Here is a 17,619-nt window from a genome sequence, read left to right as displayed (position 1 = left end):
TGTTTTAATATACGAAAAGTCGTTATTTCAAAATGGTCATAAGCTGAAGATGAGAGAGCATGCTTATATAATAGAACACGACATGCTTAAAAATATCAATGTCATCCAATTGCATGAGCTATAAAGTGGAGCTCAAGTTTTTGTTATAAAAAAACTTTTTCGTATGATTAAAGAGAGAAAAAAAAATTCTCTGAAAGTTATCATTATTAATAAAAATATAATTACAATTATAAGCAATATAGATTATTATAACAAAAATAATTAAATTACTGGCATAAGAATAGTTGGATAAATTTAGTTTGTTAAATGTTGAATTATAATTGTAACTTGAGCTCAGAGCAATGCTTAGCACAGCGAGAAAATCATGTATGCGATACCAATTATGAAAAACTCCCTCATGCCTATATATTTAGCTAACAGCATTATTATCATATAAATATAATAGTATGTGCAGTTGAGAACAAAATCAAAAAAATAAAAAGAAGAGTAAAAAAAATCAATGATAATTTGATTGGTATTTACCTTTCGGGCGCTCTGGTGCTGGTTTTCGTAACCCATGGAGGGGTACGTCCCCACCCCTTTGCACAGTTTTATACGCCAATCTTTGCTCCAACGGGCTTAAGGGACTGACGTCTTCTCGGCGTCGAAACACTAAAGTCGAATCACTCTCGTAACCAGATTCTTTCAAGGCACTAAGATCAAGAGCGAACATTAAAATTCTCCTCGAATGTCGATAAATTTTTTGATTAGCATATAAAAATACTCACTGAGAGATGTAAGGTCTCGAAGCCTGTGCGTTCCGTTGATCAAAAGGCTGCAAGGAAAAAGAACAACGATTCAATAATAAGCTTAATTAATGCTCGGTCAAAATTAATGGACATTTAAAGCATGCTTTGCTTTCGTGCTGAACTGAATGAATGCTTGTTTAATGAGGAAATGCTCAATATGGGTTCTCACTGTTTAAATTACACAAATTAACATGCCGCACATTCGGCTAGAGGATGTCAACATTTTGCAATCGGATTAATAATAAACGAGCAACGAGCTGTTATGCGCAATGTGTCTCTTTCTACTTGTGTGAATTTGACCGATAAAAATTCAACTATGGAGGCATCGATGTATTATATATTGTGGATACTAATTATTATTTGGGTAAAACACTACCATGTCACATGTCTATACCGTGATGCTGCAACTATACGATCAGTCATTTTCCAATCATAATGGAAGAAAAAATTGTATTGTGGGAGGGTCTCGTCAAATAAGGACTTCATGACTTCGAAGCATACCCTGAAAACCAACACGAACCCAGGAAGCGCAATAAGAAGAGAATATGATGGGTATAACCATTAAATGCTAGAATTGTGCAGTGCGAAAGAGTGCTAATATATATAGAGAGAGAGGACAAGAGTATAGAAGAAGAAGAAGAAGAAAAGATTTAAAAGTAGAAAGAGAGAGAGACAGACAGACAGACAGAGAATAAAATATTGTAAGATGCAGAAAAAGGAATTTTTCGTGCACTCTACTTTTCGACGATTTGTATCTAACCCGTAAAGCACCGCTGGTAACAGAAGGTGATGTTGGTGATGGTAGTGGTAGCATGATATGATTGGTGCTGGAAAGAGAAGTAGTAGAAGTAGAAAAGAAAGGTGTGCGTCGGTGAAGAAGAAGATGGTGGTGATGATTAAGATGATGATGACGATCGGCAGCGATCGATAGGAGCGATCGATTGATCGTTGGGCTCGAGCCTGGCGATGTAGGAAGTTCCGTTCGTCGCAAAATCCTCAACTTTTCTTCCAGCGAACCAGCTTGCCAATCCGCTCCCAGAGAATGATTCGAGTTACGATTTTTAACATCAGCCAACTTTTCAAATTTGCTCGATTTATCGCCATCGCTGCTTGATTTATCCGTAGCCTTATCCGATTTATTAGCAAACTCGACCGATCTCTCATTGCCATCCTCGTCACCAACTTTGATCGATTTATCGTCAATTACACTCGATTTATCAGCAAACTCCTGCTCGACGGATTTCATTTTACGAGCTTCCTCGCAACATTTTGCGGCTGAATTCACTGTCTCATCATCATTAGACTCGACTCTATGTGATTTCTCGTGTTGCACATCCGATCGACGCGAGAATCGAAGCGATCGAATTAGGTTATTCGAATGTTTTTCATGATTTCCGTTAGAATTCATCGTTACCGATCCGTTAGTCTCTATCGATTTATCACATTTACCCTCGTTATTGGAAAGTGACTCTGCCGATTTTTTAGGCGACTCGTCGGATTTTGCTGGAGAATTTAACGCTGCATCCGAAATCGATTCGTCCTTGTTCGGTTTTTCGATCGCGAGATTCGAATGATCGTGATCGGTATTCTTTTTCAAGTACAAAGCGAGTAGTTTGCGATCGGGTTTCGGGCGGCGATCGGTATCGATACGGTCGGTAAAATTCAACAAACGATCGAGGTTGTCCATTCGACGAGACTCGTGCCGATCCAAGTGTCGAGAGGCGATCGCGCGAACTTCTGCCAAATTGCTCGGTATTTGACCACTCGATTTCTTATCGGTATCGCGCGCTGCCAAATGCAGTTCCCGCACGCTCTTAAATTTTCTCGGTGGTACGAGAGGAATATCCTTAAATTCTCGTTCCGGCGGTGTTAAGGAAGCCTCGATTTTTTCAGCCGGTGATACCGATTCCCCTATGACAGGCACCGATAACGCTGTACCTTTTTCATTTCGACCCAGCAACAGTTTCTCCGCACGATTGGAAAGATCGTTCTTGCGATCTCGATGAATTTTTTCGTAAGAAATCGGCTCGTTCTTATCGATTCGTGATAAGCGTAAATTTTCCATGGACAACGGAACTTTTCCATTTTTATCGTGTCTCGGACGCGTTTTCTCCGCTGGTATGAGATTCGGTTCAGTTTTGTCCCGTTGTGGCAAACGTAGATTGTCCAAGCACGGCGAGAAATCTTCTTGATCGTTTCGCGACGATTTTAAGAGATCGTTTTTGGCAAGTTGGCGCAACAGTTCGTAGTTGTCTTTGTTAGGGAATTTATGCAGGGAGAAGAATTTATCGGGAATGTCGCATTTATGTTCGGGTGTTCTGGTCACGGGTGGGTCTGAATGAGATTGTGGTGGACGTCGGTTGGTGAAAAGACGGTCGAGCGATCGAGGTAGCGAGGCTGGACCGATCTCGAAGGTTTTTGAGCCGCAGATCGTTGGGAGCCTTACGCTGTGACTGCTGGTGGGCCTGTAGGACAGGCTCAGGACCCGGTTTCCTTCCCGAGGACGTCCTTCAGGTTCCCGGGGGTTCTCCTGTCCGTTCTCATCCAGCCACTGACATTGGAATCATCGTGGATCACGGTTGAAGTCATCGTCGTGGTTCAGCCATCACCAACAGGACAAGGTTAGCCGGAAGTTAGAGCCAGAGAAGGAAGTTTTCCGGAAGTTGTGGAGGATACGTAAATACCAAGGATACACACACACACACACGTACACGACATCTATGACGATTCTTCTCTTTTCATACTTTATTGTTTTTTGATCACCGTTTCCTTATTGTATATTATGATATATACGCATTTATTTAGCGCGACTCGTTTCCCGGTTTACGTGAAACTGGCGATAAGTTAGATCAATCTCATATAGATTTGAAAATTCTCCGTGTTTTACCTGCGAAGTATTTAAATAGTTTCTTTACGATATTAAATAAGGAAACGTCATCATGTAGCTTCTAGAAATTCTAAATATTCGTATATTCTGATGCTTAATTCGTAACATAGAAACGGATCATTAAGAGTGCCGGTTCAGTGTGCAATAGTGCAAGGGATCGATTAAACGCGCCAAGATCACATCAAGGTTATTTACCAAAAATAGACATAGCACCTTTATTGCGCGGGTTATATTAAAGACAGTGTGCTCTTATTGCTTTAACTAGGTGTGAATTTAAAGCGAATTTTCACTACGTGTTAGGAAAGGTTAAGGCTCGGACAGCCTGTTAAGTTTTCACGGATATTATTACCACAACCAGCATATTCTTCCTTGCTCTGCCAAAGTTTTGAAAAGCAAATCAAACGGTTCGCACCGTTGACGAGTATTTTAGAAAAGAGATATACTTTTTCTGTGTCTGGCAAGAACAAGTAAGAATATAGACAGAAGAAAATACAGATTTAAGAAACGGCAGTATTAGTTATTTAGTAAAAAGAAAAACTTGGCGTACCCCATCAAAAATGTCCATGACCTCGTCCCACCACTAGAAACATAGAATTCAAATTTGCGTTATACTATGCTTAAAATCTACAGTGTTACATTGAAATATTCATGTATAAATGAAAAAGAAGTGATCCAACTACTGATCTCCGAGGAAAAATTATATAATTTAGACTCGATGAAAGAGAATAAATAATCGAGATTTCATCAAGGAAATTAGTAGTCGGTTATAAACATAGAATTTACTACAAGCAGTGCTACAGAAGCTAAATAAAATTATGACAGGTAAATATAGTATACGGTATGTCGAAACTCATGTGCGGATCCATTTTATTAATAATACTGTATAGAGTCAAATAAATGTAAATATCGATCTGCAAAACGGAAAATCGAGAAAAGAAAGTGTCCCGAACAGATAGAGAATGAAAATTGCTCGTAATTTTTTTTCTCATTGATTACCTTCCTTCTGGTCCGCGTGACAGAAGTTGGCTAGAAGCAAAGCCATTTCAAACCATCATATTCGAAACTAGCTCATCAATCTTAACTTTTTACCCAATATTTTAATTTTCTCTTAATTTTAATAAGCTATTTAAATATATAGTTTCATATATTTCCTCGCATTTCGTTACTTATATAACTGATAAAACAAATACTTAATTACCTCTTTTGCTTCTTTTTCAGCTATGGACGATCTTCCTGGTTCGTAATCTTCGATACGACCAGGTTGATTCTTGTAAACCTCGGGGGAATATTTCAAAGCGCCGCTTCTGCAATTAAAAACAGTGTTAATCTACTCTGTAGAATTTTCTTATTTCGTTGTTAATAAAAACTCTTACTTTCTGGGTATGGTGGATGTGGTGAATTCGTTTTCTTTATTTCGCAAACGTCGACGATTGTCCAAAGTAGCTGATCGATCGGAATAGCCACGTGGTTCCGGTTCACTTAAATATCCGCTGCTGCTACCATATCCGTATCTTGCACCTGAAAAATGTAAATTTCGTAATGTTCACATAATGCTAATGTATTCAAAAATTTTAAGCTAAAAACCAAGTAATCCTTCATCAAATTATATATATTAAAAAATTAACTGTATTAAAAAAGATCACCAACTAATAAAATATCGAGTCCAATTAATTTAAGATAATAAAGATTATTTATTAATCTCGATTGCTTTATATATTTCATACGCAATAACGACACAACATTGACGCTCTAAAAATTCCATATTTATTTTACAAAATTAAAGCAATAAGAGTATATAATTATAAATCTATAACTCCAGTTTTTTTTAGCAAGCATTTTATTAAAAAACGTTAATATCATACAGTACAGCATATTATAAATAAAGCAGTATTTATGCCTTTCTGTCAATGGTCAGTTTGATCAATTAATAAATTGATATTTTAACAAAGAATATTACTGTTCTTTGCAAAAGGTTATAATTGATTAGTCTGACTTTCGAAAGGCCTTTTAAAACTAAGGCTTGTTAGTGCTTCGGTTAGATAAGTTACACTCCTGTTTAGAGATGCCTAAATGCGAACCTCTTATTGTTATATTCACGAACGAGCGACTAGCCTGTTAACAATAATAGCTATCATCTTACGTAAGATTCTAAATATGGCAAGTATTAAATGCCTGGAGACAAGAAAATCGCTCACACTGGTCTCCTCTTGTAGCGATTGACGTGCGAATTAAACTTAAGGTCACGTATATCTATTGTTAATCACGCGTTAAATTAACGTTATTTGCCGGTAAGTCACACAAAAGCTTTTCCTAGAAGGCAAATAATCACCTCTTCTTGGCTTGTAACGTATGGTAATATAGTCGTCTGAAAAGCAAAAAGTTCTTTAATCCCTCGACAATCTTTATTAGCATCACACTTGAGATATATTATACGTACCATCCTTATCAGTACGATGCAATGAATCGTACATTTTTTTGTACCATTTTGCTTGATTGTTTTCTTTCACTTCCTACGACGTTAAAAATAGTAGCTTCTAATTCTGAATTTTAGTGCAAATTTTCATTTCTTTATAATCATTGGGAAAACTTACCGATCTTAAAACAAGAGGAACACCCTCTCTGGTCATGGGGCCAATACCCTCGAATTTTCGAGGAGCTAAATCAGCCATTTTCTTTGGTGGCTCGTTCTCCGATTCCGGTTCACTTTCGTACTCTTTCTTCAAGGTGTAGACTGATCGAATTCGATTTCGCATTTAAGTTATCGTAAAAATACTCGCGCAAGTTTAGTTTTACCGCACGCATACGAGTTTATTATTATGTAAATAGACATTAATCCAGGCAGATATTTTGTAAAAATGCGTAATTATACTCACTTATCTCTCCGGGACTAATCAGGGGCTTATCTTCGTTCTTCAAGCGTGATACAGTTTCATTTTCTTGCAGGTACGCAGCTCCCTTTGGCAACTGACCCTCTGTATTAAACATTCCATCAAATTAATTAAATTTCTTGACTTTTCCCATTGATTCGAGTAAAAATAATGAGTTTTACGCGAGAAGGAACAATATTAACCTCTTGCTTTTTGCAGTAATGTGATTGTTGGATTTTGTGCCCTTGGCAATCGAGGTGCAGAACTAAAAGAGCTCAGTCCTTGAGACGGTACTGAATGAGAATTAACGATTCGCCCTGAGGAATCTTGACTTTGCGAATCTTGATTCTTGTCCTCGCCTGCCCAAGGTGGTGGTGCTTGTCCACTCTATAAATGTTTCAAATTTTACGTTTTCTATTTAAAGATTTTATTGGTTCGTGCCTGAAATTAATTGTATTCACATATGTTCCTGTTACCTGTTCCGATTGTATCTTCTTCCGGCTCAGAATAGGACTTTCAAATTGAACTGGGCGGAATTCTTTCCTTTCGGGCAAAGGACTGTTGCCAGGGGTCCAAACTGGTGGAATGACATCCTTTTCTGATTTGTTACGCTCTGGACTCGGCTGCTTCGGCGGAGGGGGTGGCTCACTTCCGGGTGACCAAACACCTAATGACAAATGGGTTCAACTAAATTACCTCCATTTCCTTCGAAAACTCCAATAAGCCCGCTATTTGTATCGACGGGCGAGCATTCACGACAAAATCCAATTGATTAAATATTTATTTATAGTGTAGTGTATAATCGTGATAGTTTTCATTAAAAATAATTTAATCATTAGAGCAAATATATTTTCGGCTACATTTGTCCGAATAAATCACTCGGGTAATTCAAGACATTTTGTCCCGCTTATTCTTAGCACGTTACCAGTGAATTTATCAGCTCTTTTCGCATTCTTAGCGTCGGTTTATTTTTTTAACCGGGAAACGTATATATTCGTAAGCCATGCGCAAGAAAGTAACCACGGGTCTTTGCACTGAAGCAGATCGAAGAGCAGACGCCAAAAATTTGTTAGGACGTACGACAACAGTCCAACTAAACTTGGCCCACACGCTTCTCTTACATAATATGCAATTATTATTAAATAATATTTTTGCAAACTCACGTGTGCTGTAACGATATTACAATATTTATATAACAATTATTTCAATAAAAAATTCATACAAATTAACATGGTCCTATTGAAATAATTTTGCAAGATTTTCCCTTATTCTTAATCGTCGACTGAGTTTCATTTGTTTGAGATGATACGGATTAAAGAATTATATATATATATATATATATTCATTAGTGTAACGGTGATGACAGTGAGTGTCAGGAAGAAACGGAGCAGTTTGCATGCTTAATCAAAAGATGTGTGTATCGGTGGGATTAGTCACGGGTTCTTAGCTAATTTGCGAAGTTAACTGCACGTGGGTCCAACGAGTCGAGGAAATCGAATGTAGCTCGCGAGACGGTAGTAAAATTAGAAATGCGTGGGCGTCTCTCTCTCTCTCTACATTAGTGTACACATAATTGCAATTGGCTACCAACAGTGTGAAAACAAACCGGGAGAAAATCTTCTAGAGTCCGTTTTCACAGCGATTTATATCGTAACACACTTTACGCCTCTAATTTGCTATTATAGTACAGAATTTTCATTGCATCGAGTTTTATCGAGAAATTCGCCAAACATATCTAGCAAAACTGCATTATAAATTTAGAATATGTTAACCAAAGCATTTCATACATCTCGTTTAGTTGCAACACGCTTTCACTCTGGACAATACAAATGTCTGTTAGTTGCACAGAATTTTACCTGGTTTCGCAGACGAGGCTTTAAATGTTGGGGCGAACATGACGCTCTCTGCAATCACGAAATATAAATACGTGATAATGTGAAAGAATGGGGGAGTGACAGGGATTTATCGGCAAGCATTATCTTCACTCGTAAACCATGCAAAAAGTGGATAAACATTTGAGCTCTCTCGTCCGGTAAGAATTTCTGAAAGCGACGTTCTCAGAGCTATTCACGAGCTAAGAAAGTCTGAAAGAAACCAAAGCGACGCTTCATTAATAAAAAATCACAGCTAACGAGGCCCTTGAACTATCTTAAGATGTCCGTAGAAATGTTTTTCAGTCACATTTACGAGCTGCTTTCTCAGCATCGTGTATATATATATATATATATACTCGTCAAATACGCGGTTTTTCTTCCACAAGATGTTCAATATTCAATTACTCATTTATGATAACCAGTATAATTTTATTTCCCAGATTAATTACACAATTATGGCTGTACGAGGAATTATCTAAACTTTTCGCAATTCAAATGTTAATTTCTCGGAGGATAGGATTAAAAAACTTTCCAGATTAATGATACGGGGAAACTTTGTACGATCCATTTACGCTTTGAAGAAACCATATTGCTGTCAGTATTCATTCGCAATGAATAACTAGTCTGTACTCTTGCGAGGTTTAAAAGGAGCATTCGAGCGAGACTTTGACTCTGCAAAGTACTGATCAGTGAAAGGGATGCGAAAATAGCGCCAATTTTATAACACGAATTCTCCTACGTAGCACCTCTTGCAGTTGGTGAAATGGTAACGTGACACCCTTATGTAATGGAAAGCGAAATGGTGTAACCTAACTAAACATAAGTTCACGTGCGTGGACAGCAAAACACCCTGTGACTCATCGATCTTACTACAGCCTTTGTCAAAACATTATTTATCCAAGCCTTCGTAGCCATGGTGGAAACATTTTAAGACTTTCGTCGCTGGAGACATTTATAATTACCAAATCTATAAGAATATGATAAAATATTGACGAGAACAAAGATAACTTCTCTGTTTCTAATGAAATTAAGGAGAATTTGATGGATCGCAGGTGACTCGTTAAATTAATTTAAATAGACGAGTGTAATTAAATTAATATGGAGACATGAATGCCTGACTGGACAGAGCATGTTGGACAATAGTTTATCCACTTATCGACTAAAAGGACACTGTCGCCGAGACACTCCATATCACTCACTTTTCTCGACCATTTTTATAAGAGGCCCTATTATTCGCTGTGTTATTAATCACTGAAAGTTTTCGCACAGAGCTTTACGCGCGGATGATGACCAGGCGAGAGTTGGACCAGAACTGAGGCGTCGCGACGTTTCAGTGCCGTTCAAGTGACGTCGAACCCGACGCAGGACCCAACGCGCAACTCCAGGAAGTCAATGTGTACATCCCCAACTTTATTTATTTTTTTAGCCACTAATTTCTTCATCAATAGTCTTCTCTCCTTTTTATTCCTGATTCATTATCACCCTCGATATTTGTCATAGATTTCTACACACATGCACAACTCTTTCAAAACTTATATTTAAACACTGAGCCAATCGCACAATGTTTACGAATTATTTCCTCTCTAAAAATATATTTTTGCCTGGTAGCATATATAGCGTGGAACTGTTTACATCCATTGCAATCTAATAGAGTATAGGTACCAAACTTTCGATAATTTAATTTTTTTAAGAATCAAATGCGATGATAAGAGAGATCTATGGGGGAGACAGTTTATATTTAGGGATTTGGATGCGACATCCGGCTTTCTAACGAAATTAGCCTACAGTCGTACTATTGCCAGTCGAGCGAAATTACGGACGCACCTTTGCCAAGCAGAAATCCTTTGCTGATACTCAAAGCTTTGATAATCTCGTGCAGCAGATCAGTCTCATCGGCTTTTCTCCTTGCAGCAATAGCATAACCGCGTCCTTCAACCATGACAAGCATGCCCAAGTTTCCAAAAAAAAAATTAATGAAAGAAAAACAACGTAAATTGCAAGCAGCCCAAAGACAAGCCCTAGCCTAATCAAGCAGACTCGATTAATTAATAAAAAGAACATTTAATTTACAAGTTATTCTTAAACGTGAATTTTATGGTTAAACGACAAGTGTTAAAATTCGTAATTGGTGTGAAAATTTAGTGTATTACATTAATCAAGTGAAGTTAAAGAATCGTAATGAACGTTGAATTACAGAGAGTATCGGGCAAGGGTGATGAAAATTCTGGAATAGTATCGCTAATCGATTCATCTCGATATAATCACAGCTACCGTTGTATAATTCATAGTAGAATTGATTAATTTTTAACTTTCAGATCGAAACTGTTACGGTGGTTGGTGACTGGGCTTGTGGAACGGGGGAAGTCGGTCAGTTTGGGAAGACCGGTGAAAATGTCGCAACTGGGAAAGACGGAAACGTCGGAAAAGAAGAAGAAACTGAGATGTGTAAACGCGCTGACCTATTTTTCGGTGGAGCCTAAATTTAGGCCTCCGCGCTTGCATGAATCAGCCGTAGAGAGGCGAGTTTGCCGCGAAGTTGTGCACAATCGAGTTAATATTGCGACTGTCTCGCGTCTCGCCGAATAAAAATTAAAGCACCGCTGCTGCTCCGTTACGTCACCGTATATCAAATCTCAATACTATATATACCGTTTGGTACGACGCAAGATTAATACAAATAATCGTTCTTTAATTGGATCAATTTGGAAGAATCATAATTGACCTGTATAATTTGCTTTTAACAAATTTAATTAATCGAATCTCTTCGCTAAAATGCAGAACGAGGAGGGGGGGGGGGGGGGGGTTAAGATATTAATCGAGGATGATTAGTGGCGACACAGCACGATTGTTTAAAAAAAAATTGGCATTTTTAGAGGGAGGCTATTCCTATGAGCTCGTTAGTGAAAAATCTATATTAGGCGTTAGAAGAGCGACGTTCAGATTGTCTCACGGCAGGCTAAAGTACAGCACAGTTCAAGTCCAAGGTCAGTCGAAACACTCGCGAGCACTCGGATGTTATGCCAGCAATCCAAACACGAAAAATCTCCTCGAGGTAACTCACCCTCGTCCATCGAGATCTCGAGGAACTCCTGAAGATGCTTCGGCAGTTTCCTCGCATCCTCTATTTCTTTGCCATCGATCAGACATTTAGCCATCCTTTCCTCCTCCTTTTCCTCATTCTTCTCCGCCTCCTCGATCCTCAAGGTCTCGACGTTATCGTCCAGACTGATACCAAATTTACTCAATCTGTTCTTCGCCTTGTCGATAAACTCCTTCTCGATGGCACTCATGCTCTGATCCTCGCTCTTATCGATATCCGTGTGCGAACTTATCTTGATCACTTTGTTCTGTTTCCTCTCCTCCCTTTCCAACACCTTATTCACGTATTCGTCGTACATCTGCTGCCTAAAAATCTCACCATTCATTGGTACCGGCGACGAAACTGGTATCTCCCTTTTGCCACGAATCTCACCGAATTCCTCGAGCTGTTCAGACTCCGGAACCGAAGGAACCACGTCTTGAATCTCTAATTTTGTTACAATTTGACGTTCCTCGGTGAATTCCAGCCTTTCAATGATTTCTTCCTCGTAGTCTCCATTTTCGTCTGCCGATTTTATCTGGTCGTTCGAAGTAAAATCTTCAAAGAGTTTCGACCTCTCCGACCAGCGACGAGTGTCGTTGTTCGTTTCACCATTCAGGGACTGCTCCACTTCCTTCGCCAACCTATCGAATTCCTGATTGAAGAACGAATCATCCTCGTTATCAACGTCCCTAAGTTTGCTATTTTCCACCGTCACTTCGTGGAGTTTCCTGTGAAACTCCTCGCAAATCTGGTTCTCCTCCTCCTCGTCCAGCAAAACATTTTTCAGTTGATCCTCCAGGAGCTCGATGAGCTTCATTTGTTTCTCAAAATATTCATGGGGCAGAGAGTATCTGGTTCGCTGGTCGGATCGTTGATGAGACATGTCTGCCTGCAGCTTTTTGAGATTCTGCAAGATCTGGGTCGCAGTTTCAAGCTTGAGATTCTCTAGGTCGTTGGATCTTTTGGATGCCAGGTGGTTTCTCGGTGGAGCCTGATCGAAGATGCTGGTGGTGTCTATGCAGGATTTGTCGACGGTAATCACGCGTTTTGTCTTCGGAGGAACTCGAGGCTTGTCGTCGATCAATGCTGGATTCACATTATGTCGAAAATCGATACTCCTTCGCACTGGTGTCGGCTTTCCAACCTCTGGTACCGCGTACTTGTCGATTATCGCGCTGTTCAACGAAATCGGACTCTTGCTGTAGACCGGAGAAACTCTGATCGGCGAACCACCTGCTTCGGAAGCGATCAGCGCACTGTTGACGAAGTGTCCCTCGCCAGTTTTCCTCGAGCCAAGATTCTTTGGCTCAACCTCAGCATCCTCCAGTGCTCTCTCGTATCTTTTGTACTTGCTGCCACTCTTTTCCTTCTCCACCTCCAAGTCCTCGAACACCTTACCGTATCTGTTGACCTTTAACCTCTCCCTTCCCAAATCCATCTTGGCCCTCGCGTCCTCCAACGTCTTCCTCGGCAGCAGACCATTTCGTTGGCTCGCCATACGTCCCGGTGTCACTGGTCCATCATTCCGCACGACGTTATTCCGCCAACTGGAGCACGCCTTATCTACACCGTTTCTCTGTTGATCTATTAATAAATCATCGTAGCGCCTGAGATTAAGTGGATCGCGTCTTGCCAGATTCAGCCAATCGCAGAGTCTGGTGACCTTAAGACGATCCTGACCAGAGACTTCTGGCCTCTTAGCAGCAAACTCGGAATCGGAGTGATAAGGCTTATCAGAAATCTCACTGATGAAGCCATTATAAACCTCGTCTCGTTTATCGTAAGTCGATTCTGTGTTTTCTTTTATTATTTCCAACAGTCTGTTGCGACAATTCTCGTTCGATATGTAAGACTTGTCCACTTTGGTCTTTTGCGATTTCTCCGGGTCCTCGTGTTTCTCTCTGTCAGTTTTTATCGGTTGCAGGTCTATGTGGTATTTTGGCACGGAGACCTTCTGGGGATGAGCGTCCCCGTGATAACTGTGTCTATTGAGAAATTTCTCGTGAAGGTCCAGCAATTTATCGGCGCTCGTCTTCACGTTGGATTCTTGTTGCGAAGGTGATAGGCATAAAAGCAGTTTGGGATCCTCTGACGTAGGTACGCCCACCCATGATTTCGGTCTATTCATCTCTTCCCTCGAATCTCGATCTTCTCTCTCTATTGATCTATCGTTGTTTATTTTTGACTCCTCCTGCGAAACAATATCCGAACTCTCGATCAAATGCTTCCTCGCTGCTTCCTCGTGTATTTCTACACCATAAGGTCGGTCTTTCTCGACTTTCGCAGAACCTTCGATGCTTTGCAGATATTTGAATATGTTAAACTTTGAGAGAGTTATTTCGTTGATAATTCGCAAGCCAAAGGGCATGGAAAGAATTTTCTCGATGCAAAGGTCTTTCAATGATCTGGGAGAATTCGCGTTCTCATTGTGAATTCTTTTGGAAGATTTTGTTGTTTCGGTACTGTCCAATGGTACGTAGTACAAATAATCCTCCACGGGTGAATACGGGATTGGCTGAGGGGACTCGACACTCTCGTTGGTTTTCGCTACAGGAGTCTCGATTTTTAACAGCTGCAGCTTATTCCTCAATTTGCACGTATCGACATCGTTGGTACCATCCGTGTCTAGTGTACTCGACGAATCATGCTCGATCAGGCTAATGTCACCTATCGATGACCCGAATGGATTCTGCTTCACCGTACTCAAAGAAGTGGTACTACTCGACGAGTCCTGACCTTGAAAATCAGGACTCTGAGTTTTCAAGTCAAAAATCGCCTCGCCGTCCCTTTTCTCCTCTAAACGCTCCACGTCCGACTCTTCGCTCCCGTAATAATTTCCATCAGAACTACCAGCGGTTTCTATCTTTACCTTAAGAGCCTCCGCAGAAGAAGATCTCTCCCCGCAATTCTCCTCGGCTCCTTCCTCGGCAATGGAATCTCTCGTGGGGTTTTTCTTATTCGAGTTGCTCGAAAGCTCCAGCGATCTGTTGGCGAAGGATGTCTCGGGACTGGCGAGCAGTGCGAATTTTTTCAACGTCTCTTCCTCACTGTGGTCACGCGCTATTTCAGAACTCGCTTCATTGCCAAGCCCGGCGCTGTCCCGTGCGTTGCGCAACTTGATAAAGCTGTCACTCTCAGCACTATCCAATTCCCTGGGATACTCCAGGAACAGCCCTTTCATACCGAAACGAGGCACACCCCGGTCAATTGTACTCGGGAACAGTGCCTTCTCGAGACCACCCAGCCTTGGCAATACAGAAGCAACGTCCCCAGGCCAGGGCACATCATGATTCCCGTAAAAGCGTGGACCGAAGAAACTCGATATGAGAAATGGATTCAACTTTCTCAGGGATAATGCTGAAGTATTGCAAATAGGCTCATAAACGTATTGCAGGCTCTTAGCTAATGAGAGCTTCGGTGGTGGTGGCCTTTCGGGTGGGCTTCGACTTTTGCTCCTCTTCTGCGCAAGTCTCTTGCGAACTGGAGGAGCGGGTGCCAATTTAGGACGAGAGTTTACCGGTGTACTCGATGGATAGTCTATTTCTGGTGGAGTGGGTGGTCTTGGCGGATCCATCTCGTTATCAACACTCGATGACCTCCTCGGAGGTATCGGTGGATGCTTCCCTTTATCCCTCGCAACGTCCTTCTCAAAAATAGACCGACGATCCGCGTTTAGGTCGGATATCGAGGAATTTGAATTATTTTGCCGAGAATATTCCCCCATCAAGACTGTTTGTTTCTTTTCCGTCGAAACTATCTCGTCCTGCTTCGCATTCGTGACTTCCCAAGTGTTTCCTAAAGATTCATTTATTTTTTCATCCGCATTCCCCAGGCTCGAGGTCCCGGGATCGTTTTCTCGTTCTTTTCTTCTGTACTTGCCAATCTCTTCGTTGATGAAGTCTCGAATGTGGCGCTCGTTACCCTCGGACAATTTTTCTCCTTCCTCCTGAATGATATCGAGGAACCTGTTGGCAGCTTGGGAATGTGCATAATAAGATTCCAAAATAGCACGCTTATTGGCCTTACGTTGCTTAACGCTTGCTCTGGCATCCACCATTTTGCTCTCCTCCTCCTCTTCTGCGTCTCCCTTTGCTTCTTCAGTGGCACTAGGTAATTGCAATCCTTCGATGAACGTTCTTAATTTACTCTCAACTTCCTTGGACATCGAAGGCTCTCCAACCTCACCATTTTGCACGTTCGTTAAACAAGTGGATTCTCTCGCTTCTATTTCACCCTTCGATTCCTCGCTTTCTGAGGTTTGAGAAAGTGCCTCTGAGACTGTTGATTCTGAACTGTCGAAGCTCGAGATTTCGCGATAGACTCGATCCGATTGATCGCACTCGGTGTACTGATCTATTGGATCTCTTTCAATGTCTGATTCCGTTTCGATAACTATAGACGTAGGCCTAACGTTGTCAATTTCGATGTCACTGTCGCTTACCTCATGGATCTCTAACCGGTCGCTATCATTTGCCAACTCTGCCAATGCCTTGCCAAGTAATTCGACCTTGCTATTCACGCTCTGCGAAAGTGGCTCCATTGACTCCAATGGCTCTGAAATTGTTACCCTCGAATCTTCTATTTCCTTTTCTTTCTTCGTCTTCTTCTTCGAGCTCGTTTCAACGATTCCCACACCCAAAATGTGATCGAGTTTTGCCTCCAATGGACAGCTATCGAGCGTCACCACTTCGACGATCTTCACGTCTGGTTTTACGTATCCTTTTTTGTGTATCGTCTGCTTCTTTCTTATTCTCTTTACTTCCTTAGGTTTGACATGGTCAGATTGCTCCGTGGTAATTTTTAATTCTCCCCCATTCTCTTTGAACGACTCTAAATTGGCTATAGATGGTTTTACATTGTTATCCGAAGAATTTAACGACTGATTTGCTTCATTGGTGCGAGTAGATTGACTAGATTTGTTCACTATTTCTGCATTTTCCTTTGAAACGCTACCAGTTCCCTGATCTTCTTTCCAATTATTATTTGCTTCATTTATAATACATTTTGAAATCTCCTGTATTTTGCTCCAGACTGAATTTTCATGCGAGCTTTCATTATTATTAGTTTCATTTATAACCCTTGTATCTTCCTCCTCAATTTTATTTGTATCGTCATTAGTATTTTTTATTAAATCACCATTCCCTTCCTCACAGTTGTTTATTTCGGTATTACTAATTTTAGAGTCCTGATTTTCCATCAACTCACCATTCTCCTTTTCACAGTTGTTTATATCGGTATTAGTAATTTTCGTACCTTCATTTTTAATTAAATCCCAATTCCCTATCTCACAGCTCCCACTTTCGCAAGGACTTTCCAAACCGTTTAGAACATCCTCCAAACCTTCGTTTTGCAGCGTAGCAAGTTTTGAATCTTCACGATCGGTAACGACTTGGACAATTTTCTCGTCGGAATTCTCCAAAACGGAGTCGTTGGGAGTTTTCGTAGCATACTCGACGTCCTGACTCTTCACGATTTCTTCGCCGATACCATCCGGAGCTGGGGGTATCTGAAGCTTCTTTTTGCGATTTCTTCTCTTACGATTTCGCGGCATCCTGATTTCTTCGACGTCGGTCGCGTAACCCAACGAGCAACAGGACTCGGCTGAAGCCAGAAAAATCCCACCGATATCTGGGAAATCGTTCAAAGAGGCTCGAGAAAACAAAGAAAACTATAAATCGGTCCTTGTAAATATATTCCTCTTCCGGTGTAACTGGTATTCGTCCGATACCGAGAATTGCGTGTCTTTTTTATTTATTAACACCTGAAGCTTATTTCGAACCACCTTATTTTCGTTACTCGGTCTCTTTTACTTTTTTTTTTATTGGTTTAAATAGCCTCGAAGGATCAGAGCCGATGAATTTTTCGAAGGAGGAACTGAAATAGAACTCAATCACATTGTCGTGTGACAATCCCAACGAACCTATCGCGATTCTATCGTGATTAATCACAGTTTTGTTTTACTCAGTCCTTTATTGCTAAAGCAAACATTAAATTTTCCGATCGATCCACTATAGTTTCATTGATTAAAGTCGAACGATGGTTAATACAAAGAAGAGACAGAGGAATATTAATCTTCGTCAGTCGTTGAAGCGACAGAAAGAGTTTGACTAATTTATAGCTG

General features: G+C 40.6%; 1 protein-coding gene across 1 annotated transcript in view; it reads right to left on the bottom strand.

Moving 5' to 3' along the window:
- Nucleotides 1-17,619, bottom strand: part of LOC136774538 (uncharacterized) — a 55,496-nt gene that overhangs the window by 17,144 nt on the left and 20,733 nt on the right. The window contains exons 7-20 of the mRNA XM_066728910.1: nucleotides 11,478-17,099; nucleotides 8,399-8,446; nucleotides 7,019-7,209; nucleotides 6,746-6,929; nucleotides 6,549-6,647; nucleotides 6,267-6,406; nucleotides 6,113-6,185; nucleotides 6,005-6,040; nucleotides 5,049-5,193; nucleotides 4,874-4,979; nucleotides 4,223-4,255; nucleotides 3,235-3,339; nucleotides 768-814; nucleotides 523-692 (exon numbers count right to left, since the gene is read on the bottom strand). Coding sequence (XP_066585007.1) covers nucleotides 523-692; nucleotides 768-814; nucleotides 3,235-3,339; nucleotides 4,223-4,255; nucleotides 4,874-4,979; nucleotides 5,049-5,193; nucleotides 6,005-6,040; nucleotides 6,113-6,185; nucleotides 6,267-6,406; nucleotides 6,549-6,647; nucleotides 6,746-6,929; nucleotides 7,019-7,209; nucleotides 8,399-8,446; nucleotides 11,478-17,099 — 6,999 coding nt within the window. The remainder of the gene's footprint in view (nucleotides 1-522; nucleotides 693-767; nucleotides 815-3,234; nucleotides 3,340-4,222; nucleotides 4,256-4,873; nucleotides 4,980-5,048; nucleotides 5,194-6,004; nucleotides 6,041-6,112; nucleotides 6,186-6,266; nucleotides 6,407-6,548; nucleotides 6,648-6,745; nucleotides 6,930-7,018; nucleotides 7,210-8,398; nucleotides 8,447-11,477; nucleotides 17,100-17,619) is intronic.

Source organism: Prorops nasuta, unplaced genomic scaffold (genome assembly GCF_024137725.1).
Source record: "Prorops nasuta isolate Cenicafe-Biocafe unplaced genomic scaffold, Cenicafe_Pnas_1.2 PNAS00006, whole genome shotgun sequence".
Taxonomy (NCBI): Eukaryota; Metazoa; Arthropoda; class Insecta; order Hymenoptera; family Bethylidae; genus Prorops; species Prorops nasuta.
The sequence above is the reverse complement of the archived record's forward strand: the minus strand, read 5'-3'. Positions and strand labels throughout refer to the sequence as shown.